The sequence below is a fragment of the Grammomys surdaster genome, unplaced genomic scaffold (assembly GCF_004785775.1).
Source record: "Grammomys surdaster isolate TR1022 unplaced genomic scaffold, NIH_TR_1.0 144, whole genome shotgun sequence".
Classification (NCBI taxonomy): domain Eukaryota; kingdom Metazoa; phylum Chordata; class Mammalia; order Rodentia; family Muridae; genus Grammomys; species Grammomys surdaster.
In genome coordinates this window covers 3,857,491-3,885,141 of record NW_021604602.1, presented here as the reverse complement: position 1 = coordinate 3,885,141, position 27,651 = coordinate 3,857,491, and the positions used below count along the sequence as shown (strand labels likewise).

Here is a 27,651-nt window from a genome sequence, read left to right as displayed (position 1 = left end):
GGTGAATGAGTGGATAGGTGGATGGGTGAATTTGTGAATGAATGGATGGATGATGGGTTGATGGGTGGAAGGTGGATGAATCGGTGAGCAGATGGACAGATGGATTTCTTTCATTTCTTAGTATGCAAATGACCTTACTATGCCAAGCCACTGTTCCTACATAGCTTGGACACAGGGGAATGGCCCCCTCTACTCTTTCTCAAGACTCCATGCCCAGGCAGTCATTCACAGCTTTAAATGGCTTTCAGAACACAGGGTTTGCTCATGGCTCCCTCTGCCCTAGACCAAGAGGGACAAAATGGAACCATGGAAGGCTCAGCCCAAATGCCCCACCCCCTTATTCCCAGATAGACATCCTCCCAAGAGCTCTGAGCACCCTTGCCTGACACAGCTATCCTCTTCTTGTCCCATCCTACTTGAGGGTGCGGCCCCCTGGGGGTGTCTACCTACTGCCGGGACCTAGTTGAAGGATCTGTCAAACAAGATGCATTGTACTTATAGTTCATTGACACTGACTATATGTCAGACATAGTGCGAGGTATAGGGGCTGTGGAAGCATTCTAGGTCCCTCTGGGCCCCAGTCTGACCTGAGGTAGCAGAAGCCCCCTTTCCCACTGAAGAATACTTACTTTCCTTGGGCACAAAAGGGACGAGATGACTCCTCACCTTCACCTGAGCAGGGCGTATCTTACATTTACCTGGAGGTGCCCGTCTGCCAAACACACACAGAAGATCAGAACTGGGATCCAGCCTTGAGCATCCTCGTCCTTCGCCCCATATCCCCCCACCCCAACACCTTCCCCTGAAGTGGGACAAAGAGGGTAGGGGCCAGCTAGGTGTGATCAGGGACAGCCGTAACTAATGTCCTCTGTCACTCTTAAGGCCCCCCACCACCATGTTGCCCACCCCAATCCTGTAATGCCCCATTCCTGCCCACCCCTTCCACTCTAGGACTTTGAGAAGAGTCTCTCTCCCTGCCTCCAGATTCTGGTGGTTTCTGGAGAAATGCAGAGATAGTTAAGACAAGTTAAAAAAAAATATAGTGGGCAAAAGGGATGAATTGTGGGAAGCTAGCCCCAGCACGGCTAGCACAGTCTTGGGGCCTGTTGTTCAGAGAAGAAAGTCTGAGAAAGGTTGCCAGGGTGTGGAACAGCCACCTCCACCCCCATCCTGCAGAAACACAAGGGCCAGAATTCCATTTTAATTGGTTTTTGGCTGTTGATCTGTGATCCTTTGAATGGGTCTGACTCTGTTCCAAGACTGCCCCCACGTGGGTCCAGGACTTCACTGGGGGGTTCTATCAGCCTGGGATTGAAATAGCCACATGACAAGGTGACCCCCAGATCGACTTGGCGTAAGAGGGGACATGTAGCTCTTACAAGGCACACAGACTTCTCAAAGCTGGAGGTGCAACCATCTCTACTCTGATCTCTCACTGGGTCTGCATTTTGGGCAGATCCAGGATGCAGGGGAGGGTGATGTCTCTTAGGGAGAGTATATTTAAAAAAATACTTTATATGCTACACTGCAAAACACAGTGGTTCTGTTCAGGCTGTGACCCCTGGGCCTTCCTCCCTGTCCTCCTTTTCCACGTGTCAGTTAGCAGGCATCTGAGGTGTCGGTGTCAGGAAACACACTGCTTTCCAAAGAGAAAAACGGAGGAGAGGAGGGTGAAGGAACAAGAGAGGAGCCCCACTCAGTTCTACCTGCCTCTAACCCCAAGACCTTGAGCAAGAAAATGCCAAAGTCTTCCCGAGTTCTTCCTGCACACCAGGGACAATGAACCAAGAGGGAGACTTTGTTTCGAATCAAAGGCCAGAAAGCAGTTTAAGATGACATCTGGCAAAAAGGAGATGTTCAGTATAAGTGATAAGTCCTTAGAGAAGTATTATTTTTTTCCAAAAAAAAAAGTTTTTACTTTACATGTACGAATGTTTTGCTTACATGTACATCTGTGCCCCCATATAAGCATAGGGTCAGCAGAGAGAGCAGAAGAAGGCATCTGGTCCCTGAAACTGGTTCTGGATGGTTGTGAGCCATCATGTGGGTGCTAGAAACCTAACCCAGGTCCTCCAGAAGAACTGCCAGTGTTCTTAATCACTGAGCCATCTCTCCAGCCCCAGCACTGTTTTTGAAAATGAAAATCACGTTAACTTCCAAGAGTCATGGAAGATGATGATGGTTCAGTGACTCAGCAGACAGCGAGCGACTAGCATCCTTTTGTGAGGGATGATGTCATGTGGAGACGATGACACTCCCCAGGGACAAGCAGATGAGGTAAGAGCTGATTGTGGTCCAAGGATGAGGTCACAGATATGAAAGTGGATGAGACATTGGGGAAAAACAAGATGGAGGGATATGACGGGAGGGCCCGTGCTTACGTCATCGGCTGCCAATTTGCATAAGTCATGATTTAAAACAACATGGACGTACAGTGTGAGGAGCAAGGGGTCTGAGAAGCTGCCTGCAGACTGGAAACAACAAGAATTGTGAAAACATGTTGACTGAAAAGGACAGGGTCCTGAGATCAAGAGGGAGCGTCTACTGAGTACAGGAACATCCAGGGTTAGAGGCAAAAGCATGAGGAGTTCAAAGCCAGCCTAGAGGAAAAAAGCAAAAAGACCAGGCATGGTGGCATATACCTTTAATCTCAGCACTCAGAGGCAGAGGTAGGTGTATCTCTGTGAGTTTCAGGCCAGCCTGGTCTACAGAGTGAGTTCCAGGACAGTCAGAGCTATACAGAGAAACCCTGTCTTGCAAAAACATTATCATAATAATAATATCAAATTATAATATGCTTTACATATTTACATATATAATTATTATATTATATGTTATATGTTATGTGTTGTATATCGTATCTTATATATTACATATTATGTACAGTATACCATATAATATATATTATATATTATTATGTTGTTATATATTATTATATAATAATTATATAATATATAATTTATTATTATTATTATTATTACTACTACTACAAAAACAACAAAGTAGGCACCAAAGAAATGCCTCAGTAGGTAAAGCACTTTCAGTGCAAGCCAACAAACTAAATTCAACAACACACACACACAAATATGTGTATGGATGCAATAGCTCATATCTGAAATCCCAGCACCCCTACCACGAGATGGTAGACAGGTAGGAGAACGGCCCAGAAACTCTTGAGCCTGCTAACCTGAAGGCTAAGAACTAGTTCCTAAGGGGTGTCCTCTCAGGACACAGCGTGTGAATGCCTGCCCTCACATACATAACACACCCAGGGTGGGGGTGGGGTTAAAAAATTATAAGTTTAGCGGTAAGCATTTTTAATCCCAGCACTCCAGAGACATAGGCAGGTGGGTCTCTGTGAGTTCAAGGACAGCCTGGTCTCCATAGAGAATTCAAGGACAACCAGAAATACATAATAGAGAGAATTGTATCAAAAATAATTAATCTGGAGGTCTGGGGAGGTGACTCAGTGTGTAAAGCACTTGTCACACAAGAGTGAGGCCTAGACTTGGGGTCCTGGAACTCATGTAAACACAAAGTTGACCTAACAACCTGTCAGTCATCCCAAGTGGAGACAGGGAATCCCTAAAGCGAGTTGACTAGCCAGATTACCAAATAATGAGCTGCAAGAGGAAGAGCCTGCCTCACTGTGTAAGGTGGGGGATAAAAGTGGGAGACACCCAACCTTGTCGACCCCCCAGCCACCACATGCATGTGCAAACCACACACATTCAAACACATATACCTACACGCACACACACACACACACACACGCACACACGCACACACGCACACACGCACACACGCACACTTACTATAAACAAGCCTGACAATCATCTGTAATAAAATGCCCCTCCAGAAGCTGTCTGTTTTAGAGACCTTAGACAATAGCACAAAACCTGCCCAAACATTAGGCTGGCACAATATCACCCTGTCACCGTTCACTTTGACCCCTTGAGAATGTGCATTACACAACGACCCCTCTGGCCACTCACTCACCACTCTCCATCCAAGGAAACATTCTCCTCTGCAGTGGCACCACTGGCTCCTGAGAGGTCCTCGTGCAACTCTGTAATAAACTTAGTTTTCTACAGCGACTGTAACAGCTAAAATGAACTGGAAAGCTAACTCAAGGCCTTGTGTATGCCAGACAAGCCCACTATGTTCCTAGTCTGTCTCTCTGTCTCTCCATCTCTCTGTCTCTCTGTCTCTGTCTCTCTCTCTCTCTCTCTCTCACACACACACACACACACAGACACACAGACACACAGACACACACATACACTTTTAATTTGAGACTGGATCTTACTAAATTGCCTAGGCTAGCCTAGAACTCTCAGAAGCTGCCCTCGAACTTGCAATCTTCCTGCCCAGACTCCTAAATATCTGGGGTTACAAGTTTATACTGCTATGCCTGGCTGAAAAACAAATGTTTAGGTTCAATGCATGTTTTAAAATTTCTCTAAACCTACTATGCCTAAAGTAACTGGCTACTCTGGTCAAGAAGCAAAAATCTACAGGCTACAAAGGGGCTCCATGAGGACCATGATGTAGTCATTCATTAAACACACTCCAGAGTCTGCTCTGTGCCATTCCAGGACCTGAGGGGTGTGACGGGGTGAGGAGACAAAGCATTCACCCTGGAGATGATGGACAATTCCAAGGCCAAGAGATGACAAGAGTGAGGACCAGGTAGGACAAGAAAGCAAGCAAGCAAGCCAGAGAAAGCACCCGGAGGCTACAGGTTTACACTCACAGGGCATGCTGCCAATGGTTAGGACCCCTAGCTTGTAACTCATCTCTCTACTCAACCAATGGGGAGCTTAGAGAGCACATACCACACCCAGGAGTCAGTTAGGCCTCGAACCAAGGAGAGAGCCTCACAGCAAGAACTGAGGCAGGGAGGGGATGTGGGAGCAGATGGAAGATGGGGGAACTTACTGTCTCTGCAGACAATAAAGCCCAGTTCTGGGACTCACCTGGAGGGATCGATCACTTTGTAGATGACCCCTCGTGCAGCTGTGGCACTGGGCACACCCGTGGACATGAAGTACAGCTCCCCTTTGAACAGGGAACAAGGCAATGAGGCTGAGAACCACCTGCAACCAAGTGCTGGCAGCCCTGCCCCACCTAGGCTGCCCTCAGGCTCAGAAGCTGACCCCCACCCCACCATGCCCTCCACAGACCCTGAGGGGGTGTTTTGGCCTCAACATGGCCTTAACACCTCAGCATGCCTTGATCCTTTGAGGCACACCTCTGGATTAGACATCACGCCTGGCCCCATAGAGGCTCTCACCTCCAACCGCCATTACCCTGCTCCCTGCTTGGATAGAGTCTGACCAGGCCTTTTCTGATGGCTACCAGCATCTGAGAGCTCCTCCCTCACATCCCATGTATACTGGCTGGTTGTGTGTCAACTTGACACAAGCTGGAGTTATCACAGGAGCTTCAGTTAAGGAAATGCCTCCAGGAGATCCAGCTGTAAGGCATTTTCTCAATTAGTGATCAAGGGGAAAGGGCCCCTTGCGTGTGGTACCATCCCTGGGCTGGTAGTCCTGGGTTCTATAAGAAAGCAAGCTGAGCAAGCCAGGGGAAGCAAGCCAGTAAGTAACATCCCTCCATGGCCTCTGCATCAGCTTCTGCTTCCTCACCTGCTTGAGTTCCAGTCCTGACTTCCTTTGGTGATGAACGGCAATGTGGAAGTGTAAGCTGAATAAACCCTTTCCTCCCCAACTTGCTTCTTGGTCATGATGTTTTGTGCAGGCATAGAAACCCTGACTAAGACACCACGTATGCAGAAGGACCATGCTGAAGCTGCCAATGCTGCCTATGGTCACCCTGTCCTCTTGATCTCTGTGCTTCGAATGTTTCTGAAGGTTACTGGGGCAGCAGAGGTCCCTGTAACACCATTCGAAATGTCTAAAACACAGCTAGATCCCAGGAGCCGGGAAAAGCTGTTTTGCCTCTGCCTGGCAGCACTTTCTATGATTTGGCTGTGCTTGGGCTGGCCAGCTCACAGGCGCCTCCTCCTGGTTTTCTGTCACTCGGTGTCACTCAAAGGACTAAGGAAAGGCCCTTGAGAACTGCGCCTTCTTTCCTGACTGCTCAGGGGAGGGGGAAGCTGCTTCTAAATCCTCGTTAACCCCCTACTGACCAAAAGAAAGAGTTTCCAAGGGCTCGGTGAGCTTAAGGACCTCGGTGAGGCCGGGGCTGGGGCTGCCCTTTGGGAAATTCACATTCTAATGAGGAGGGGAGGTTGTCAGTTCAACAAAGGTTTCCCAGACTAGGCCCTAGGGGCTTTGGGCACTGGGCCCTGCAGGGAATACCCCTCCAAAGGCCGTGGTGAGCTGTTGCCTGGTAACCTCAACAAGCCTGCACCAGGGCCTGCTGGGGGCCCCTGGCCTTTTGTCAGGGAACAAAGGCAGGATGCTGGAATGGGATCCCTTCCCCCCCCACCCCCCCACCCCCTGTCTCTTGCATCAAAACCAGGAGCGCTGGGAATGTAAGGTCCAGTGCCAGGCTAGAAGGCTGTAATACCTGCTTCACAATGACAGTGGAGTTTCCTCGATTGCCCAAACAAGCTTGCCATTAGGAGCCCAACTCTTCCCTCCCTTGCCTACATTCCATATTCTAGATCTTTCCTTCTCGTGCTGCTGACTCTGGAGATTTGTACCCGTTACGTCTCTAACATTCTCATCTATCTATCCCTCCACGGACGGGGGTATGACCCTTCTAGTCTCCAGATAAGAAAGGGAAAGTTCTGGAACAGAGAGAGATTCTAGGGCTGATCCAAGAACACGCCAGGAAAAACTCAAGTCCCAGACACACGCCCATCCCCATCGTGAAAGCCATTTCATTCTTAAGCTTGCTTCGTGTCAGAGACCAGAAGGGTGATCAGAGTTGGTGCTTACAGACCCAAGCAGAGAGGACGGAGGGTTCTCTGGATGCTCACCAGCCTCGTCCTCTGCAAAGGAGATAATGTATGGGTAGTAGTTGTTGATGAGACCAGGAAAAGCACAGGTCTGTCCACGGCCCATGCAGACCTCGCTATACTTCCACTGGCCTGTCTCTGGGTTCTCTCGGAGAGACATCAGTCGCCTGCAAAGGAAGACGAACTGTGAGGTCATGGCAGGTGTGCTGCGCAAGGGAATCTGTCTGTCCATCTACTTATCTAACCAGTTATTCACACATCCATCCATCCACCTGTCCAGCCATCCATTCTTGCATCCACCCATCCATCTGTCCAGCTTTGCACGCACTTATCCAGATCTTTCCTAAAGACTGGGACTTTCCTAAGGACCGGGACTTCTCACCGAGGAAGGGACCTATTTGGCCCACTCCTGAGCACACGCAAACACACTCTCCTTTTTTACCACTTAGGGAGAGCATAGGCCATGTGGGCCACTTACCCGCTCATGAAATCGCCAAAAATGTAGAGGCCATTGAGGTTGGGGTACTCACAACCCCGGTACACGTAGCCTCCCGTGACTGATTTGCCCAGCTTGTGTGGGTAGGCAAAAATCGGCAGCACGTCATCTGAGGGGCAGATGAGAAAGTGGGTTCATTCTGAAGCCCAGAGCTCTGGAGCGGCCTGAGCAAGGGAGGCTCTCAAAGGGGCTTGGCAGGGGGTGCAGGGTGCGAAGGAGCCTAAAACGTTGCTTGAAGGGACCCCTTAAGTACAGGGAGGTCTGGAGTGGGAAAAGCCAGTCAGGTGAAAGGGGTGGGGGACAATACTATACGGATGTGGGGGAGAATGCGGTCAGAGATGGTGGGGTATCCAGGGAAGGAGTGAGGCAGGAGGTCCCCAGAGGGCCACTAGGCAGAATGAAAGGGGTGGGATCTGGATTAGAGGTCCCCAGAGGAATGGGACAGATCTCAATCTCTGAACCCAGGGAGGAGTGCAACATGGCAGATATAGGTTTGGGGTCCTGGAATTATGGTGTTCCGAGTTGGGTGTCTCCAAGGAGATGGGGTAAGTCGGACTGGATCCATGTCGAGGGTCTGCGCCAGAGAAGGCCGGGACAGATCTAGCTAAGGGAATAGGGAGGACCAGACAGATCCTGTTTGGAGGTCCCCAGGGACGCGGTCACCGAGGGAGGCGTTGGCGCACAGCTTGCGGTCGTAGCACTCGAAGCCCTCGCGAGCGCGCCAGCCGTAGTTGCGGCCCCGCTCCACCAGGTCCACTTCCTCGTACTTGTTCTGGCCCACATCCCCGCAGAACAGGCGCCCACGGCCAGTGCCAGACACTGGGTCTCCGCGGTCGAAGGAGCAGCGCCACATGTTGCGCACGCCCAGGGCGTAGACCTCGGGCCGCGCTCCGGGGTCGTCCACGAACGGGTTGTCGGGAGGGATGCCGTAGAGGAGGCCGCGCTCCCTGCGGTCCACGTCGATGCGCAGCACCTTGCCCAGCAGCGCCGACCTGAGGCCCGGGAGGAGAGCGCGGGTTGGTTACTTTGAGTCTGCGCAGGAGGCAGGAAGGATGCGCCACTAGAGAGTCCAGCCCTGCTCAACCACGTGCACCGACCGGCTCTTTCTGTGTGTCTATCCCGCACTCGCAGCGCTGGAAGCCCTAACCCACCTCCTATTGCTGTACTGCCTTATCACAGCTTACCTTCCAGGTCAGACTGCCCTTTAGAGTGGGCACCCGAGCTATGAAGAGCCACCACCCAGCTTGTCACTCAGCTGCATCTGGCCCGAAAGTCCCAAACTCTATACCACCACCGCCTATGGAATGCCACTATCCTGTGACACTGTGGGTGGGCTGTTCACATAACTGTGCTATAAGGTGAAGACTGGACTAGAAAAATAACTGTTTATGTCCTCACAGCCAGTCGGGTGCTCCCACGGAGCGGGAGCCCGACAAACGCTGAGCCACTGAACCGTCGCAGGCCATGAAAGTCTATATCAAACAGTACCAAGTATAGCTGGGTGAGGGAGCACGTGTGCGCTAACCTCCTGATAGCTCTGAGAGGAGGGAGAAAGAAGCTGTTGTCTTCACTGATCACGTGAGCCAAATGGTCCGCAATGGAACCGGGCTAGACCATTGGTTCTCAATCTGTGGGTCGCGACCCCTTTGTAATCCGTTACCATTCACAACAGTAGCAAGATTACAGATGTGAAGTAACAACAAAACGACTTTAGGATTGGAGGTCACCCACCGCATGAGGAACTGTGTTAAAAGGTCCCAGCATTAGGAAGGTTGAGAACCACTGATCTAGAAGACACTTGGATTTAGCCAGGTGGGGGAGGGGGGTAGGATACGGCTTTGCAGGGTGGTTTCTGCTCTGCCCATTCGTGCCCATTCCCTCTCTGTTAGCTCTTGAGAGCTGACACCTCACTCCAGCCTGCCCAGCAAGGCTGAGTTGGTGCAGTTAGCTCAGGTGACACATAGCATTAGAACCCAGTGTTTCCCTCATTTTCTTTTCTTTTCTTTTCTTTCTTTTTTTTTTTTTTTTTTGGTTTTTTGAGACAGGGTTTCTCTATATAGTCCTGGCTGTCCTGGAACTCACTCTGTAGACCAGGCTGGCCTCGAACTCAGAAATCCACCTACCTCTGCCTCCATGCACCACCACCGCCCGGCTTTTCCCTCATTTTCAACAACCTCACAACCAGGATCAACGGGCCAGTGGCCATGCTTAGTGCCTGTGGCCAGAAGCTCCAGGCCGCCACCTTCACACCCCGTGTCCAGCTGCAGGATCTACAGGAGGCAAACTCTTAGCAGCAAAGCGATGCTTTTAACTTCTGCACAATTACCCATTTCATTTCTCAGCTTTGGCTCCAAGCACATGGCTAAGCTGAAGAGGTTGGATGTTTCTCACTATCAAACAGGAATGAATAAGCCACAAACTGAAACCCACACATCCTCCCTACTGCTACTTTCTGGGCCAAGAGAGGCTGTGCACGTGCTAAAGGAACAGGAGAGACTGGCTGGGACCTCCTGCACAGTCCTGTGTATATGACGACTCCTCGTGTGTGTTTATTTTTTTTTTCTCGTGTGTGTTTATGTGCGTGCACACACACACATGAAAGGAGAAGGCCAGGCCATTTGCTCAAAACAGGGAATAGATAAATGAGGAGACTGCACTCACATCCGGGTCTCTTATGGGAACATACTCTCCCTTTCCCTCAGCAAGGCCCGCAGGTCAGCGCTCACCTAGGAGAAAACCCCAACCTCCCAAAAGCTCATTCCTGACACTTCTGCATCTGTGAAAATGGGCACTGTGCCTGACCCTTGACAACTGCTGGCACCTTTCCTCAGGACAAGTCTCCCACTGAGCTTGTCATTGTCCTTGCTAGTCAATGGGGGTAAATAACTTAGCTGAGGTCCCAGCTAACTGCAGGCTACCACCGGGCTGTGTGGTGGAATACAAGCTCTCCTGCCAGAAACCCTTAAGAAGCTCTGTGTGCAAACCGAAGCCTCAGCCGAGAAGACGCAGGGCGTACTTGTTCTGCGCATTTCCAAACTTCCCAAAGGGGTCGCCAGCCATCCCTCCGTCTCCAGTAAAGATGTAGAGGAAGCCGTCATTCCCAAAGAGCAGCTGGCCCCCATTGTGATTGGAAGCTGGTTCTTCTATCTCCAGGATTATCCTAAAGAAAGATAAGTACCCCCTCAATAAAAACCACCTTCCAAATGGTAAGCCCCAGACAGCAGTAAAAGCTTCTCTGGATCACAGTGCAAAAGACTTTGTATCACCAGGCAGTAGTGGCACACGCCTTTAATCCCAGCACTTGGGAGGCAGAGGCAGGTGGATTTCTGAGTTGGAGGCCAGTCTGGTCTACAGAGTGAGTTCCAGGACAGCCAGAGCTATACAGAGAAACCCTGTCTTGAAAAACCAAAAAGAAAAAAGAAAAAAACAAAAAAGACTTTGTATCTTTTGTAGCACTTAGGTCAGGTTGAGTAGGGATGATTCACTTCACTGTGTCAAGAAAGAAACTGGGTGATCGGAATGGTTAAGTGACCCACTCAGGGGCACACAGGCCACCAGCATCAGGGTTGGGACCAGAACTCTGGGCTAGCGCTTTGCAACTGCTTTCCATCTCTGGTACCTAAGGAAGCTTGTCAACTTCCCTATTCACCATATCTTGATTCCTGACAACTAGTGACTCAGAGCATGCTTAACATTTACCCTTGATTATTAGCTACGAGCTCCTCAGGGGCAGTGGGACAGCAGGCCTTCTGCTCCATGCTCCCTGGGAGCACCCTACTGCTACTGGAGGAAACCTTCACCGTACCCAGTCAGCTGGCTTTCCATCAGGGCTTGTCACGGATCGGGGAAGGCAAGAGGAAGGGAGACACTGCCATTCTCTGTCCTGAGAAACAGCAGGGACAAGAGTGGCTACTGTGAACATCTCAGCCAATGGCGGAAACAACCACACAAACTCCTCCAGTTGTTTCCTCCATCCCAGTAGCAACCACATACAGCAGTTGGCGGTCTCCACTGGCTCGCCCCAACACTTCTGCAGCCCTCTCCCTGACTCATGGTTAGTCCCCTGTACCAAACACCTCAGGTTAAAATATGACTCTGTTATGATCTGTATTTAATTAAAGAATTTTATTTCTATTTGTGTGTATGTGTGTGTGTCAGGGTGCCATGTGTACCCTGGTACTAGAACAGAGAGCATCAGGTCCCCTGGTACTGAAGTTATAGGCTGTTATGAGCTGTTCCCTACTGGTGCTAGAAAACTGAACCCAGGACCAGCAAAAGAGCAGCAGATGCCTTTAACCACGGAGCTAGCTTCCATCCCAGGATTTTTGTCTGCTCATTTGTTTTTAGGCAGGTTCTCCCTCTATATCCCAGGATGCCCTAGAACTCACTATGTAGACCAAGCTGTCCTTGAACTCACAGACTCATCCGCTTGCCTCTGACTCCGAAGTGCTAGGAATGAAGGCATATATCATGCCAATCTGATTTTACTTATTTTAAAGACAGGGTATCGAATAGCTTAGACTAGCCTGGAACATGCTATATAACCAAGGATGGCTTTGAACTCCTGACCCTCTGGATCTTTTCTTAAATAGATTTATTTATTTATTTATTTATTTATTTATTTATTTATTTATTTATTTATACATAATGTTCTGCCTCCATATATGCCTGCAAACCAGAAGAGGGCACCAGATCTTATTACAGATGGTTGTGAGCCACCATGTGGTTGCTGGGAATTGAACTCAGGACCTCTGGAAGAGCAGTCAGTGCTCTCAACCTCTAAGCCCTGTCTCCCGCCTGACCCTCCGGATCTTGCTGCCTCCAGTTCCTAAGAGCTGCTATTACAGGGAGTGTACCAACCACTCTCAGTTCCCAACTCCAGGTTTCACCATGAGCCATTTTTTTTTACATCACTATCGGAGATGTGTCCTTTCATGTTCCATCTCTCCTCTGTCAGGTCCATGGGAGAAACCTTCTCCCATTGAGAAGTGGTGTCTCAGGCATGGGTGTAATCATAAAAATTCTGTTTTCCCTTTATTCTCTGGCTGCCAGATAACTCGAGTCAAAACTAATGCTCTAAGACAAGACGTGTATCCCCCAGAGCTACCGTTTTGGCTGTTTCTCCTTTCCCTATGTCCAACATCAGCATATGTAAGTTGGCTTTTCATTTGCCTTTTTACCAGCACACCTGATCCAGGCCTTGCTCCTGCTTCCCCTCTACTTGGGGTTAGAGACAGTCGGTGCCTCTGAACTACATTTCCCATGCTCCTTTGCTAGCCGAACAATATCAGCCAATAGAAGGCATTAGGAGAGCCAGGTATGGGGCTGGTGTTTTGTCTGTGTTTCTGACAACATCTCTGCAACAGCTGCCCCACCTCCCACCCCCTAGGCTCCAGTTAGGTTGGTCTCCAACCAGATGTCCAGAGCTGGACAGGGTCACCAATACCTGTAGTCGCCATGTTTGGGAGGTAGAAGCACAGAGAAGATCAGGAGTTTGAGGCATAGGCTACATAGGGAGTTCAAGGACAGCCTGGGCTACACAAGGAGAGACAGACAGACAGAGACAAAGAGACAGAGAGGGAGAGAGGGAGACAGGAAGGGAGAAAGGCAGGGAGGGAGACAAGGAAGGAGAAAGGCAGAAAGAAAGAGGAGCAGGAGGAAGGGCCAGCTGCCAGAGACTGAGAATGGAGAAGAGGTTGGGGGAGAGGCTGGCTGTTGAGGCAAGAATGGTGACCTCTGACCCACAGCCCAGCGTGCCCAATGATGGGATGTACTCTGTGAGCAGACCAGGACTCCAGCTTGGATGCTTCCTAGCCATGTGACCTCACAGGTCACTTTTCTCTTCTGAGCTGTGACCTCATCCGGTTTTATGAGTCAGATGAAATAACTATCTCCAGAGCCTGCCACAGAATACGAGAGAAGTATCTTGTCTAGGAGGCCAGAGGCAGGGGTAGGGGACGTGACCCCCATGCCACGTGCTGTTTTGCAAAATCATTCCTCCCAGGCCCCAGAGCATATGATTCACCCCTGCCTACACACACACACACACACACACACACACGCACACACGAACGCACACACACGCACACATTTGGTGTTAAAGATTCACAGCAGTTAAGACAGACACGCTAGTGCAGCCATGGCAGTGTGTGTCCCACAGCCTCCCACGTGACCGCTCAGCCCTCCCTTGGCTAGGGGCTCCCAGAAAGCCACCTCTCTGAGCGGTGATCCACGGTGTTCTCATCATCCTCTGAGACTTTGAACTCGCTGATACGGATCCACTCTCTGAAGCCGACCCCCACAGAATAGTAGACGTAGAGTTTGCTGGGATGCGGGAAGCGGGGGTGGAAGGCAAGGCCCAGGAAGCCACGCTCATCCCCTTCCCAGGGTGATGTCAGCACGGCTTGGCTCACATTCAGGAAGGGCTTCTCCAGGTGGGAGCGGTCAGGCAGGTAGGTCCACACCAGCCCCACCTGCTCTGCCACGAAGAAGCGGTGGCTGCCATCCCCGGCATGTACCATGGCAACCGGGTTTCGAAGCCCATTGGCCACCTCCTCCAAACACAACTGCAGGCAGCCCTTGGCATCAGCCACTACACGGCCCAGGTTCGAGTTCAGGTTCTCATTGACCAGCAGGCTTGGGAAACAGTAGTCGGTATCATCTAGGGACAGGTAACGGCATAATTTGGCCCGATTGCTCTCCAGAGCCCAGAGCTCACGGTCAGGGGAGAGGTGACGGAAGAGGCCTCGGCAGGTCTGCCACATGTCCAAGCAATAATCCTCACACAGACCAGGCACTGTCCGAAGTGGGGTGGCCGGATCCTCGGCGTCATAGAGATGGGCCGCATAGGGTGAGCACTCCTGTAGAGACAGGAGGGCTCAGAGATGCCAGGAGGGGAGCCCACATTTGTGTAATTCACTCCTTGCTTTTGTGTCCCCATTCAAAGGTCCCCTCCTAAGATCTGACCTTCCCCTCCAGGCCTCCCTGCCATTACTTTCTGGCCTCTGACAAAGCCCAAGAAACTTACCACGAGCCTTCACTATACCAAAATGTAACATTCCACTTGTTTATCGCCAGCCTTCATGAGAATGTGCAAGAAACCTTGGTCTTCTTCACTGCGATATCCCAGACCCTCACACAAACCCAGGGCACAGCAACTGGTGAGGGGACAGTGTGAATAGTTTACCCGCCTGCCTTCTGGTAGCCTCAGTGTGACTGTCAAAACACTCCTACATCTATTGTCCATGTAATGCTTATGAGAAATTCACGGGGGGTTGAGGGGGGGAACTGAGGCTCAGGGTCCCCAGTGTTAGTCAGAGATATATATGCCCCGGTTAGTAGCTCATGAGGGCATCTGAGTTTGGTCTCAGGTCTACCCTACTATCTCCATTACTAGACAGCCAACATGTGCGTAGTTGTGGGGGGGGAGAGGGGAAAGGCTATGACCACCCAGGATACTCCTGACCTTCTATCCCGCCCTCAGACTCAGCTCCTTCCAGCAGGACCCTCCATCTCTCCTCACTGCAGCTAACAGCACAGAATTCTGGGAGATTAATGAGTCTCCTTGGGCCCTGCCAGACTAGAAAGCCTTCCAGAGTCCTTTCCCTGGCTCTGCCTGGGGTAGGCAGAATTCATCATTTTCTACCCGTGGAGGTTTCCCCGTTCGTGGGATGCTGTGGATCCCACTTGGGCCCTGCGTGGGAGGAAAGTCACTCCCTCAGGGAGCAAGCCTGTGATCACAAACAAGAGTGTACATACATGCAGATAAGGAATCCATCTTCCACCCTGCCCTAGTCCTACCATGCAGCCGGTCTTGTTGGAGTCAGACACTTGACCCCCTTACAGGCCACTCCTGTGTCCTGCCTGCCACAGAACTCTCCAGAACCCCATGCTCTTTGAGGACCTTCTGTGGAGTTCTTCATGCTATGGTTGCTTCTCTCTGGTGTGAGACAGATCCTTATGGCTGTTCCCACTAACCCCAGAGCAGACTCAGCTCTAGATCCCCAGGACCTTAGAGATGCAATTCCTAGACAGAAAAGACAGCGGCAGCCATATGCCACCTGCTCTCACCAGAAGATCAGGCTGGGCTGTAACAGGAGACCTCAGTAGAAAGCAAGAGGACAGCAAACCTCCAGGCCAGGCTCCCTACAGTTAAAACTGCAGTCATCCCATGGCCTGGCCCCTGGGCCCTGTTGCTGTGGGCTGAGTCTCACCTGACAAACTAAAGGCTCTGTATGTTCTTGGCATTTTCTGGTCAGCCCCTGTCCCTGACTGAAGTGTCATACCTTCTATAACACTCTGCAGTCTGTGTAGGGCAGGCCAGATGGCCAAACCTCAGACTGTGCAGGGCCAGCTCTCCTGTGATCCTCTGGATGCTATTGTGGGTCAGCAGTGGCCAATGGGAAACCTGAGAGGACACACCAGCTACGATTCCTCTCTGCAGGGCAGTGTCTCTGTAACGCCAGTGGTCACACGGAAGGGTCTAGGGGCTCTGGGAACCTTGTGAGGACCTTGGCATGGACCTGTATAGTAACCACCGAGTCAAGTGGTCTTTTTACATGTGGTCTCTTTGTTCCTTGTTACAGGCAGTGTGAATGTGAGGATCAGACCAGAGCTATCCGGAATTAGTTAATGACAATGGGGACAGTAGTTGCTGCTGGCAGAGAGGGTACTCAGTCACTGGACCTCATGTTCAGGTACAGTGAAGCATCACAGGGGTAAGGCGCCTGTCACTTAACGGCCCCAAGGTTGCCACAGACCAGTTACTAACACTCATGACTCATGGCCGCAAGTCCCAAAGTCTTCTCAGCCCCTCCTCTCCCACTGCAGGGAAGACTGAGTGTTGTACACAATGTTCCCTCTGTGGGATGTTCCACATCTGGCAAACGCCCATTCATGATGCAAGGCCCACCCCATCAGCCTCTTCCTCCCTCCTTTTCCCAGGGCAGGCTCCCGCCCCTCCGATGCTCATGACACTCACTATCTGACTCACACCGATTCTTCTCCTGGTAATTTGTTACTTCAGGAAGGGAAGGTTCCTCTTCTTCCATCACCCCTGCTTCACCAGAGGTAGGCCGGCTGCATTGCCTAGCCGGAACTCAATTATCTCTTTGCTGGCCGTCTACCCACAGACTATGAGGCCCCTCAAGGGCAGGCGACCCAGGGTCTAACACATAGTTTGGCTTCAGGGCAGGAGGCAGTGTTTTAAAGTAGCCACATGAAGGGCTTCGGAGCCAGAGTTTATGTTCTCTGTGTGATGTTTGGCAAACCCCTTACCTCTCTGTGCCTATGTCCCCATCTATAAAAGAGGAAAAGAGCTCTAACCTCATAGAGTTGTCCGGTGCAATGAACAACTGAGAAGCCATGTGTTTGTTTAGTAAGTGTTCAAATGAAATGAATCCTGAGAGGGTGGCCCAATGGTCACTCTTCCGGGCTATCCCAGATTTTTTGAGAGCTTTTCGATACTTGCCCTGGTACCTAGGGATAGTCTCTTGGTTGCATGTCTGTCTGTCTGTCTGTCTCCTGAAATGAATGAAGAGGCTTTTGAGGCTATGTCTGTGACTCGCAACTGCCTCTGGGCCCAGCAGCACAGAACCAACTCCACTCTGGCCTGAGGACATGTCTGCTGAGTTCTCGAGCCCGTTAAGCACTGTCACGGGTTACTATTCAGGTGAACTCTAGCCGATGAACTCATGTATCCAGCTTCAGAGAAGTTAGCCACGTGCGAGCCACACACCAGTCATACTGAGTTGCCATGTGCCACCATTGCCTGACACATTTTCCCAGAGGAGACAAAGCCTCAGGAAAGAACCCCCTGCCTCCACAAGACAGCCGTGCATGCCTCTTGAATGATCATTGACAGAAACCTGTAGGTCAGTCTCCTTGGGATTGGTGGCAGTGACAATAGCGCTCCCACACTTTTCTGGGACACCCCCCCCCCAGGGAGATCACACCACAGCCTTGGCAGACCGCCTGATACAAGCTTAATCCAGACATGAGGTCACTCCCAGAGACGCCTCACTGGAGGTAGGAGCAGACGCTCTACCACAGACTTCTCAGGCCAGGCCATTTTGGGCAGTTTCCCAAGGAAAAAGAGGAGCCTTCTGCCAGCAAACAGCCTCAGAATTGGCTCCTTCCTCCTCCCTGGCCCTGTCCATCTCCTTTGCCATGCTGGGCCCAGATAATGGTGAGTATCCTATAAGTACACCCATGGCCCGGGGGGTAGGATTCCTGCTATTGATCTGGGTGCTGCAGGGATACCAATGGCCCTATTTAGGTGGACTTCCAGGATGGGGAGAGAGGTGAGTGGTCCATCACACCCTCTGGCTCCCTTGGGATGCACCAAGTGTGGGGACTGGCTTGGTAGAACCCATTACAAGATGAACAGAACACCCTAGAGTATGGTGGCCTCCCCTCCACTTTCTCTTTACCCTCCAGTACCTTTTCTCACAAGGGCATTGAGTGTGGACCAGGTCTTTTGATCCTACCACTGGGACACGTCACCCCTAGACAGGTGCTTGCCTTTCCTGAAGCAGCCCCTCCCTGATCCTCACTCTCTAGGCCAGCAAGTAAGCACTAGAGGAATTTACCCACAAATCCCAACTGAACCGCTCTGCCTGTGCCGTTTAATCTCCATGGCATGGGGTGAGGGGTAGACAACTGTCCCTGTTTTAAAGATAATGTAATTGAAAGACAGCCATGAATCTTTCAAGTTCATGGAAGATGTACCATATCAAACCCAAGTCCACCCTTTTAGTCTTCTCCAGGCTGCCCCCTGCTGGCTGGGACCGGAACTTCGTACTGTCTGGCGCGAGGAGTTGCGGGGTGAGGGACGGAGGAGTTTCCACTCATGAATCCCGGATTAGGGCCCGCCTTGGGGGTCTCCCTGGCTGGGTTGCTGGTAATCAGATCAATTAGGCAGGATACTCCGCCTCAAACAGAAGGGAAGTGATAGTTCAGTGTGGATCGAAGTAAGGGCTTCACTATCTGAGTTGAGATGAGAGGGGTAACGAAGTCTGGGGAGGGACTCTACCAGGTGAGGAGTCCAGTAGCAGAAAAGAAAGGTGGGTGCTCTAAGCACCCTGGGGACCCTGAGGAATGGGCTCTCAGACTGCTCCTTTTAATCCGACTAAGGAAGGGTCCTTATCGGGACCAGCAGTCCCTAGACTGCTGACAAAGTCATGCCCCGTATGACTACATCCTCTTCCCATCCTGCCTTCCCCGGCCTAGCAAAGACTTTCATCCTGGTACCTAACAGAGACGGGGCTCTCTGCAGTGGGGCACTGGGGGCAGCTTCCAGGATGTCCCAGAGAATAGGAGTCTCTGGTCTCTAAGAGGAACTGAGGCTCCTAAAAGGCCCAACATGTTTGCAAAGCAAATGAATGACAAGCTAGCCTGGGATGCCAGGTCTTCCCGCCTGATGCCAAGTCACTCCTTCTTGGACCCCCAAGCTCCAAAGTCCGGGACCCGCTTCTGCCCCTGGTCCCTGTGGTTGCCATCACCTCCAAAGTTCAGGATCCACCCCTAAGTCTCACGCCTGTGGGGTTACCGTCCCCTCAAAGTCGGAGACCCACTCCTTAGTATCGCCCTTCTGGGAATGCCATCCCCGCTCCGCCCCCACGCCCGCCAGCGACCAGTGCCCCACGTGTCCCCGCCGCCGCGCGCCCGCTCACCTGGCACAGCAGGTCCAGCGCGTAGCCGGCACACGTCGCCCACACCCCGGCATCCATGCGGGTCTCCAGGGCCCGGAAGCGCCGGGCCAGCGCCGCGTCCTGCTCCGCGGTGCAGCAGCCGAAGGCGGAGTACTGCGCGCAGAAGCTCAGCGGCTGCGGCGGCCGGAAGGGCGGCCTGAAGTCCAAGCACTGCGGGTGCGCGGCGGCCAGCAGAGCGCGCAGAGCCAGCAGCGCCCCGGGCCCGATCCCGGCCACGCTCCTCCGTCCGGCCATTTCGCCTGGCGAGCTGTAAAAGCAGCAGCCAGAAGCCAGCCAAGCCCTGCCGGTGCGCCCCCCGGGAGCTGCTGGCCGCGCCCCGAGCGCCCGCCTCCCGCCTTGCTTGCACCCTCCCGGGCGCTCACAGGGTAACCCGTGGATTCGCCCCACAGGCCTAGGATCCGGGGACTCCCCTCGCTCGAGGTCACCTCTACTTGGGAGCACTCTACAGGATTGGAGGAGCACCGCACAATCTGGATCCCGCTCTGCGGGCAGCCCCCTCCTCCTCCTGGCCCCAGCCTTTCCAAACTCAAGGGTAGTGGCCCGGCGTCTGGGAAGCCCCGATTGCCCGGTTCCACAGCTCCACCTCTGATACTCAGCTTCCTCTCTCGGGACGCTAGCTAGCCGCCAAGGAGCAGGAACCCCCAAAGCCCAAGGCAGGGATTCCTAGGTCCCACCTCCCACTGAGCCAGACAGGAACTTTAACAGTGTTTAAAAATGGAGGTGTGGTGTAAAAGACAGGTGTTGCCGCCTGGGACCTCACAAGAAGCGAAGCCTGAGCCTCCCGGTGGGAGGGAACAGGCAGGAACTGCACGGTCCATCTTCGGCCCTGTCAGGGCTTCTATTCTCCCCTGACATTGGAACTCCGTACCCGCAGCCCAGAACCCGTGGGCCTCTGTACTTTCTTACTAGGAAGTCCTAATGGGTGTGTCACCTGGATGGGTGTCCGGCTGCCTCTCCTCCTGCATCTCTTTGCCTCAGATTTCTCCGCGTGTACATAGACACTGACTACCTACCTCATACCTCAGAATTCCACAACATCAAACCCCCTGGCACTTGCCTAAGAGGACCCCAGCACTGGCTTCTCCCTGGAGTACCCATCCCATCTGTTCTGTCACGCACATTCTCACGTGGTCTTCACGTGATACCCCTTCCCTGTTGTGGCTTTGAACTACCCTGTATCAGTCAGTCTGCTACAGTTGCTTAGTGCGGTTGGAGTTGCTTAGATCCCACAGGGCTGTGGTTGGAGCCTGAGAGAGGCTCGGGGTGGGAGCAGCTATGAGTCAACGTCCCCGTAGAAGACCAAACATCTCATCTCTAAGTGTTTAAGGGCAAGCACATTCAGCACACGACTGACAAGGATGGGAAGCCATACGGGACGCTGAGACAGCATGGAGTTTTGTAGCTTTCGCAGTTGGTCCGCACAGTCCCTGATGGCTGGAGGTGGTTAGGGACAGAAAGCTATGACCAGCCGCTGCAGCTGGACCCTCAAAGGGGAGAGGAGGAGAGGATCACTCACTGTCAGATAGTTGGGGGCAAGACAGCAGGGGAAGAACACCCCACTTCCTCCTTCTCCTGTTCCAGGCAGTGTTTATTATAGGCTAAGCTGAACATAGGTGGGTACATTGGAGTCTGGAAAGCATGATCTTGGGAGGTGAGTGGCCGCACAAAGTGCCAGGCATCTGCAGAGCCCCTGGAAAATGAAGGCACAGGCAAGGAAGACGAGGTCACACACAAGCATCCTTGTCCCAGGCTGGTAGCCAGATTAGAGTACCGGTCACAGACTCTTCGGAGAAATTCCTGGAGGCCGGAAATGGGTAAGACAAGATAGGGGTGTCACAGTCTTGGGGTCAAGCTCTTGTAAGTTAACCTCCAGGAACCCTTCCAGGGTCTCAGGGAAGGGCCAAGAACCTCATGGTTCTGGTGGGCGAAGGGAAGGAGGGCTGTCAGGACCCTGAAACAGGCTGACTCTACAGGAGAAACGACTTCGTGACTCACCATAGGGGGAGGGAAGGCAGCCCCTCACCTTATTGATTCAATAAGAAGACAGTGAATTAAGACACAGTGTGGGGGTCGTAGGACACAGGCAGCCCCTCCCTACCTCCCTACTACCCCCATCGGAAGGCTCCAGTGTAGCAGCAGATGACCCCTGTGTACACTGCAGGACACCCTCTGTCTGAGGAAGAGAGCTTAGAGACCTTGGACATCAAGGAACAACTGCACGGGCATTTGTGGGTCATTCCAGTGTCTAGCCCCTCGTCATGTGCCCAGCCTCTAGCTAGATTCTAGCCATGATTCAGAGGTAGAGGTTCCATTGTAAACAGGGAACTGTGGGGGAAGAGACAGGGTGGTGTCAACACAGAAGGCAAAGCTGTCCAATTGAATTTGAAGGCCAAGCATGGGGGAGGCCCTGGCCTTCATCCCCAGGGTGGGGAAAAAATCTTTGCAGAGGCAAATTAAAAGGGCTGTAGCTTCAGTTTAGTGAGTAGTAAGCACTTCCTTTGTGAGGATGACGCTCTGAGTTCAATCCCAGAACCCACACGGGGAAAACCCAGGCATGATGGCACACAGCTATAATTCCAGTGCTGGAAATGGGCAGATCCCTGGGGCTTTCTAGCCAGCCAGCCTAGGCTATTTGGTGAATTCCAGGCCAGAGAAACAAACAGAAACAAAATAAGACCAAAAGATAAAATAGCCGGTGAGAGAACTCATTAGGAGACCACTGACAATTTTAATTCAGTCTCCCAGACCAGGTGAAAGGGGAGAACTGACTCTCACAAGATGTTCTCTTGGGAGAACACAGATGCACACACACACACACACACACACACACACACACTATGGCACACAAATAAATAAATGTAAATAGTTAAAGACACAGTAGAAAGGAAAAACATCGTAACAGAAAAAAATCGAGCCTGGTAAACTCATTTTACACTTATGTGGATGAGTGCTTTACCTGCATGTATGTTTGTGCACCACATGCGTGTCTAGGGCCTGGGAAGCTAGAAGAGGTCATCAGAGCCCATGGGACTGGAGTCACAGACAGTAGTGAGCCACCACGTGGATGCTGAGAAGCAAACCCCAGTCCTCTGAAGGAACAATCAGTGCTCTTGACCTCTGAGCTATCTCTCCAGTCCTCAGATGGCCACCTAAGAAGATTAGACGCCGCTCTGTGTGCTTTGAGACTGTCCCACACGCAGGGATAAAAGGAAGGCACAAACAACCAGGAAGACAATGCTAAGGACATCCTCAAAAACTCTCACACGAGGGAAATTGGGGGCCGGAGAGAGAAAAAGAAAGACAAGGAATATTTGAGGTAAAAAAAAAAATGTATAACAGATCCCAAACGACACATGCAAGAATAGAGTGAGCATACAATCTTGAGTAATGACGGTTCTACACAATCATAGCACACTCAGATTACAGAAAACCCGGAACAAAGAGAACTCCTGAAGGAAACCCAAGGTGGTAGGGTGGGATGGGGTGGGACAGGGTGGGGCTGAACTATCCCCTTAGAAGCCGGGAAAGCAGAAAGAGAGGGAGATACGTAGAGATCAAAGAGAGAAGCCTCTGTCCAGCAAACTACTTTTTAAAGATAAGAGAAGCTGTAACCCCAGCCAGGACTCTGGCGTCGGTGAGATGGCTCAGTGCATAAAGGCATATATTGCCCCAGTTGAATCCCTGAGACCCATATGTTAGAAGACTAGAACCGCCTCCTGAAAGTTGCCCTCAGACCTCTCCTTGATGAAAACAATTTTATTTACAAACGTTAAAAATGCCTGATAGGCTGGAGAGATGGCTCAGCGGTTAAGAGCACTGACTGCTCTTCCAGAAGTCCTGAGTTCAATTCCCAGCAACCACATAGTGGCTCACGATCATCTCTAATGGGATCCGACGCCCTCTTCTGGTGTGTCTGAAGACAGCTATAACGTATACAAAATAAAGAAATCTTAAAAAAAAAAAAACCAAAACCTAATAGCATGAGCAAAGAAGAGTTGGCCCCGAGGAGGGCCTGAGCGTGAGAACACTGGTGGGCTGACCAACTCAGCCTCCACCCAGGCCCAGACCTGAACATCTACCTCATCTACATGAAAGGGCTGGTCCTGCAGATCCAAAGCTGCAGGAGTCCCGAGGAGGATCCAGTATTGATAGTTTAGCAAAGACTAGAGACCTTGAACCAGACCAATGACTCATTGCAATGAACATTTGTAAGTAAAGCTGTTAGGGCAAAGGGGTGTGATGTGTGACACACCGTGACACACCGTGACACACTGCAGAGTCCACAGAGAGACTTTGTTCATTTTCTTTGGGGGAGAGGTGACAAGGGTGTAGGCAGATATGGGGGGATGGGAAGATGTTTGGGACTGAAGTACATAGCCTGGAAGTCACAAAGAATCGAGAAAATGGTTTTTAAAACGTTAAGAATGTGTGTGTGTGTGTGTGCATAAGCTCCCTTAGAGCTGGAGCTAAAGGAGGGTCTGTGCCACCCAAGAATGAACTCCAGCCCTCCCTCCAGCCCTCCCTCCAGCCTTCCCTTCAGCCCTCCTACCCTCTAGCCCTTCCTCCCAACCTCCAGCCCTCCCTCCAGCCCTCCCTCCAGCCCTCCCTTCAGCCCTCCTACCCTCCAGCCCTTCCTCCCTCCCCCCAGCCTTCCCTCCAGCCCTCCCTCCAGCTCTCCAGCCCTCCCTCCAGCCCTCCCTCAAGCCCTCCAGCCCCTACAAGAGCAGCAAGCACTCTTAACCACTGAGCCCTCTCTCCAGCCAACTTGTTTTGTCATTTGAGCAGGGAGTTGGGTAGAGGCGAGGTCAAGCCATCCCTGTCTCACTCTCAGCCCAGTCCCATGGTTTTAAGGGCTGCATGAGGTCACGAGGGTTCGTGAACACTGTTGACATCTCTAGGGACCCAATGGGCACTGTCAGCTTCCAGAGCCAGGGCAGGTGGGGTGGGAAAATCACACCCAGTACTTCTCTGGCTTGAGTTCTCAGTGTGGGTGGCTTCTACAAAGCAGCCACTAACCACAGGCTGGTGGGACCTTTCTCTGGAGTGGAAGATGTGCTGCTCTCAGCTGGGCCACCTGCTGCCTGACCTAGAGGGGAAGACAGTGGTCCACTCACCGTGAGTCCTTCCCCAGGTCAGACCTCCTCTGGCCACTTTAAGCCTGGGCTGGGGGCGGGGGAGGAGGGTGCAAGCAAGGAGTTGGCACTGGGTTTTGGGGGCGAGCTGGCAGACCTGTGGGATGTGGACCAAGGCAAAGAGCCAGACAGGAGCCCAAGGCTTTTTATATTCACGTGTATGGAAAATTACCAAGAACGTAGGAAGGAACTCCCAATAACACACTCCAGACTTTGCCAGGGGCAATATTCAGTCACATTCCCTTCAGATGCCTGAATTTAAAAAAATAAAATAAACAAGCACCATGAGGATCCATGCACCACACTGTGAAATGTGGTGTGTTTTAGTATTTAAGACACTGTGGCGCTGGGGAGATAGCCCAGCAGTTAGAAGAACCTCCACTCAGTTCCTGGCATCCACACTGGGCAGCTCACAGCTGCCTATAACTCCAGTTCCAGGAGATCCAATACCTTTTCTGACCTCCTTGGTCACTGGGCACACATATGGCACACAGACACACATGCAATCATATACACATAAAAATAAGTAATAAGAAACAGGGTGTGGTGGCCCGTGCCTTTGATTCCACCACTCAGAAGGCTGAGGCTGGTGAATTTCTGTGAATTCAAGGCCAACCTGATCTACATAGTAAGACTCTGTCTGAAAACAACAAAAGCAATCTTTAGAAAAAAAATATTTTGGGAGGCTGGAGAGATGGCTCAGTGGTTAAGAGCACTGACTGCTCTTCCAGAGGTCCTGAGTTCAATTCCCAGCAACCACACAGTGGCTCACAACCATCTGTAATGGGATCTGATGCCCTCTTCTGGTGTGTCTGAAGACAGCTACAATGTACTCATATACATAAAATGAATCTTTAAAAAATAAAGAAAAAAGAAAAAAGAAGAAATATTTTGGTAGTATGTGTCTTTAATCCTAGCTCTCAGGAGGCAGAAGCAGGTGGGTCTCTGTGAATTCCAGCCAGGTCTACAGAGTGAGTTCATCCTTCAGTCATCCATGTATGTTTATGTCTATGTATATGCGTGTATATATGTATACATGTGGGTATATTCGAATATATGTATATATGTATATGTGTGTGTGTGTGTGTGTGTGTGTGTGTATAGATATGAGAAGCACTGCATAGCTGGCCCAGAGGTAAAGTCATTTGTCACCAAACCTGACGATCTTAGTTATATCCTGAAGGCCCATATAGTGGAAGGAGAGAACTGACTCCTGCAAGTTGTCCTCAGATCTATGCACGCACACACACGCACACACACACACCATAGCATGCCTGTTCATACACCACATACATACAACATACTAAAAATAATTTTCGTTTGTTCATTTTTGAAACAAGGTTTCTCTGTGTGGCCCTTGCTGTCCTGTAAAATTCCATCTGTAGAGCAGTCTGGGCCTGCACTGAGATCTCCTTGCCTCTGCCTCTCGGAGTGCCGGGATTAAAGGTGCGCACTACCATGCCCCACTTAATAAAAAGAATTAAATTGTTTTTAAATTTTAAGTATGTGGGTGTTTTTCTTGCATGTTCATCTGCAAGGTCTGTAGTCCTTGTGTGCTGGTGTCCAGGGATGCCAGAAGGAAGTACCGTTGCAAACTGTCATGTGGGTGCTGGGAATTGAACTCGGGTCTTTTGCAGTAGCAGCCAGTGTTCTGAGTCACTGAGCCATCTCTCTAGCACTTGGGAGCTGGGGGTGTGGTTCAGCTGGTGGAGAATGGATGCTGCATTCAGGAAGCACTGGGCTTCCTGTATCCTGGTATGATGCTGTATCCTATAATTCCAGGCGGAGGAGGCAGAGGCGGGAGTTTGAAGTCATCCTTGGATACATAGCAAATTTGATGACAGCCTGGGCTATTTGAGGCCCTGAAAAAAAAAGTTTGAATTCTGGTTGTGTGGTTATACCCATACCCGTATAGTGATTTGAATAGGCGTGACCCCCATAAACTTGTGTGTGATTGCTTGTCCATAGAAAGTATAGTCTTGCTGGAGTAGGTGTGTTATTGTAGAGACAGGCTTTGAGGTCATATATGCTCAAGTTATGCCCATGGTGGAACAGTCTCCTTATGCTGTGTCTTAGTCAGAGTTGTACTGCTGTGAACAGACACTGTGACCAAGGCAACTCTTATAAGGACAACATTTAATTGGGCTGGCTTACAGGTTCAGAGGTTCAATCCATTATCATCAAGGCAGGAACATGGCAGCATCCAGGCAGGCATGGTGCAGGAGTTGCTGAGAGTTCTACATCTTCATCTAAAGGATGCTAGCAGAATACTGGCTTCCAGACAGCTAGGTCTAGGGTATTAAAGCACACATCCACAGTGGCACACCTACTCCAACAAGGCCACACCTCCTATTAGTGCCACTCCCAGGCCCAAGCATAGAGAAACCATTACATGCTGCCTGCAGATCAAGATGTAGAACTCTCAACTCCTCCAGCACCATGCCTGGCTGGATGCTGCCATGCTTCCCACCATGATGATAGCAGACTGAACCTCTGAAACTGTAAGACAGCCCCAATTAAATGTTGTCCTTTGCAAGTTGCCTTAGTCATGGTGTCTCTTCACGGCAGTAAAACTCTAAGACAATGTGCTTACTTTCTCTGAGCCTAGGTTCACTCACACGTGAGAATGGTAAATGAAGGTTGCTAGAAGACAGCCTGGCATGGAGAACATGCTCAGGTAACAGATCTGTCAACAACCCGCTGGTTGTCCTGGTTGGCCTCAAAGTCAAAGATCTGCCTGCCTCTACCTCCTGAGTGATGGGATTAAAGGCGTGCGACACCATGCCACATGGTGCGTGGTTCCTGTGGGGTTTTTGTAGTAGAGAAACTGAATGAGGAGAGGGAGGGAGAGTCTGGCTCTTACGGTTTATTTTTTGTCTGTGTGTGCACTGCCCACTGAAGCCACAAGGTGGCACCAGATTTCCCTGGGGCTGGAGGTCCAAGGGCTTTTCAGCCGCCAGAACTCTGATGAGTATTGCGTGCTCTTAGCTACTGAGCCATCTCTCCAGCTGAGTCGGACTCCTCTGTCAGTCACCACAGAGCCTATCAGATGTTCTCAGAGCCTAAGTCCATTCTTTGTGGCTTGGGTAGGGAAACTGAGGCCCAGAGAACGAGATGTGGCATGGTGTTGCACGCCTTTAATCCCATCACTCAGGAGGCAGAGGCAGGCAGATCTCTGACTTTGAGGCCAACCAGGACAGCCAGGACAACCCAGAGAAATCTTTGAGTTTTCCTTTGAGTTGCCCTGCTGGAGTCTCTGGGTTGTCTCCTCTTAGATTCTGTCTTCTCCAGTCCCCAGCACCACCTCTCACACCCTCTGCCCTGACCTACTGGATCTCTTCTGTTTTCCCATCAGCTGGAGAGCAGCCAGGCTTCACCCTC

The 27,651-nt window shown here is 51.3% G+C and overlaps 1 protein-coding gene across 1 annotated transcript in view; it reads right to left on the bottom strand.

The window, feature by feature from the left end:
• Hhipl1 (HHIP like 1) overlaps positions 1 to 19,503 on the bottom strand; it is a 26,317-nt gene extending 6,814 nt beyond the window's left edge. Inside the window, exons 1-8 of the mRNA XM_028764559.1 lie at positions 19,100 to 19,503; positions 13,641 to 14,287; positions 10,444 to 10,587; positions 8,091 to 8,419; positions 7,410 to 7,536; positions 6,953 to 7,098; positions 4,980 to 5,061; positions 630 to 712 (exon numbers count right to left, since the gene is read on the bottom strand). Of these exons, the coding sequence (XP_028620392.1) occupies positions 630 to 712; positions 4,980 to 5,061; positions 6,953 to 7,098; positions 7,410 to 7,536; positions 8,091 to 8,419; positions 10,444 to 10,587; positions 13,641 to 14,287; positions 19,100 to 19,372 (1,831 nt within the window). The 5' untranslated portion in view covers positions 19,373 to 19,503. The remainder of the gene's footprint in view (positions 1 to 629; positions 713 to 4,979; positions 5,062 to 6,952; positions 7,099 to 7,409; positions 7,537 to 8,090; positions 8,420 to 10,443; positions 10,588 to 13,640; positions 14,288 to 19,099) is intronic.
• Positions 19,504 to 27,651: the final 8,148 nt, after the last annotated feature.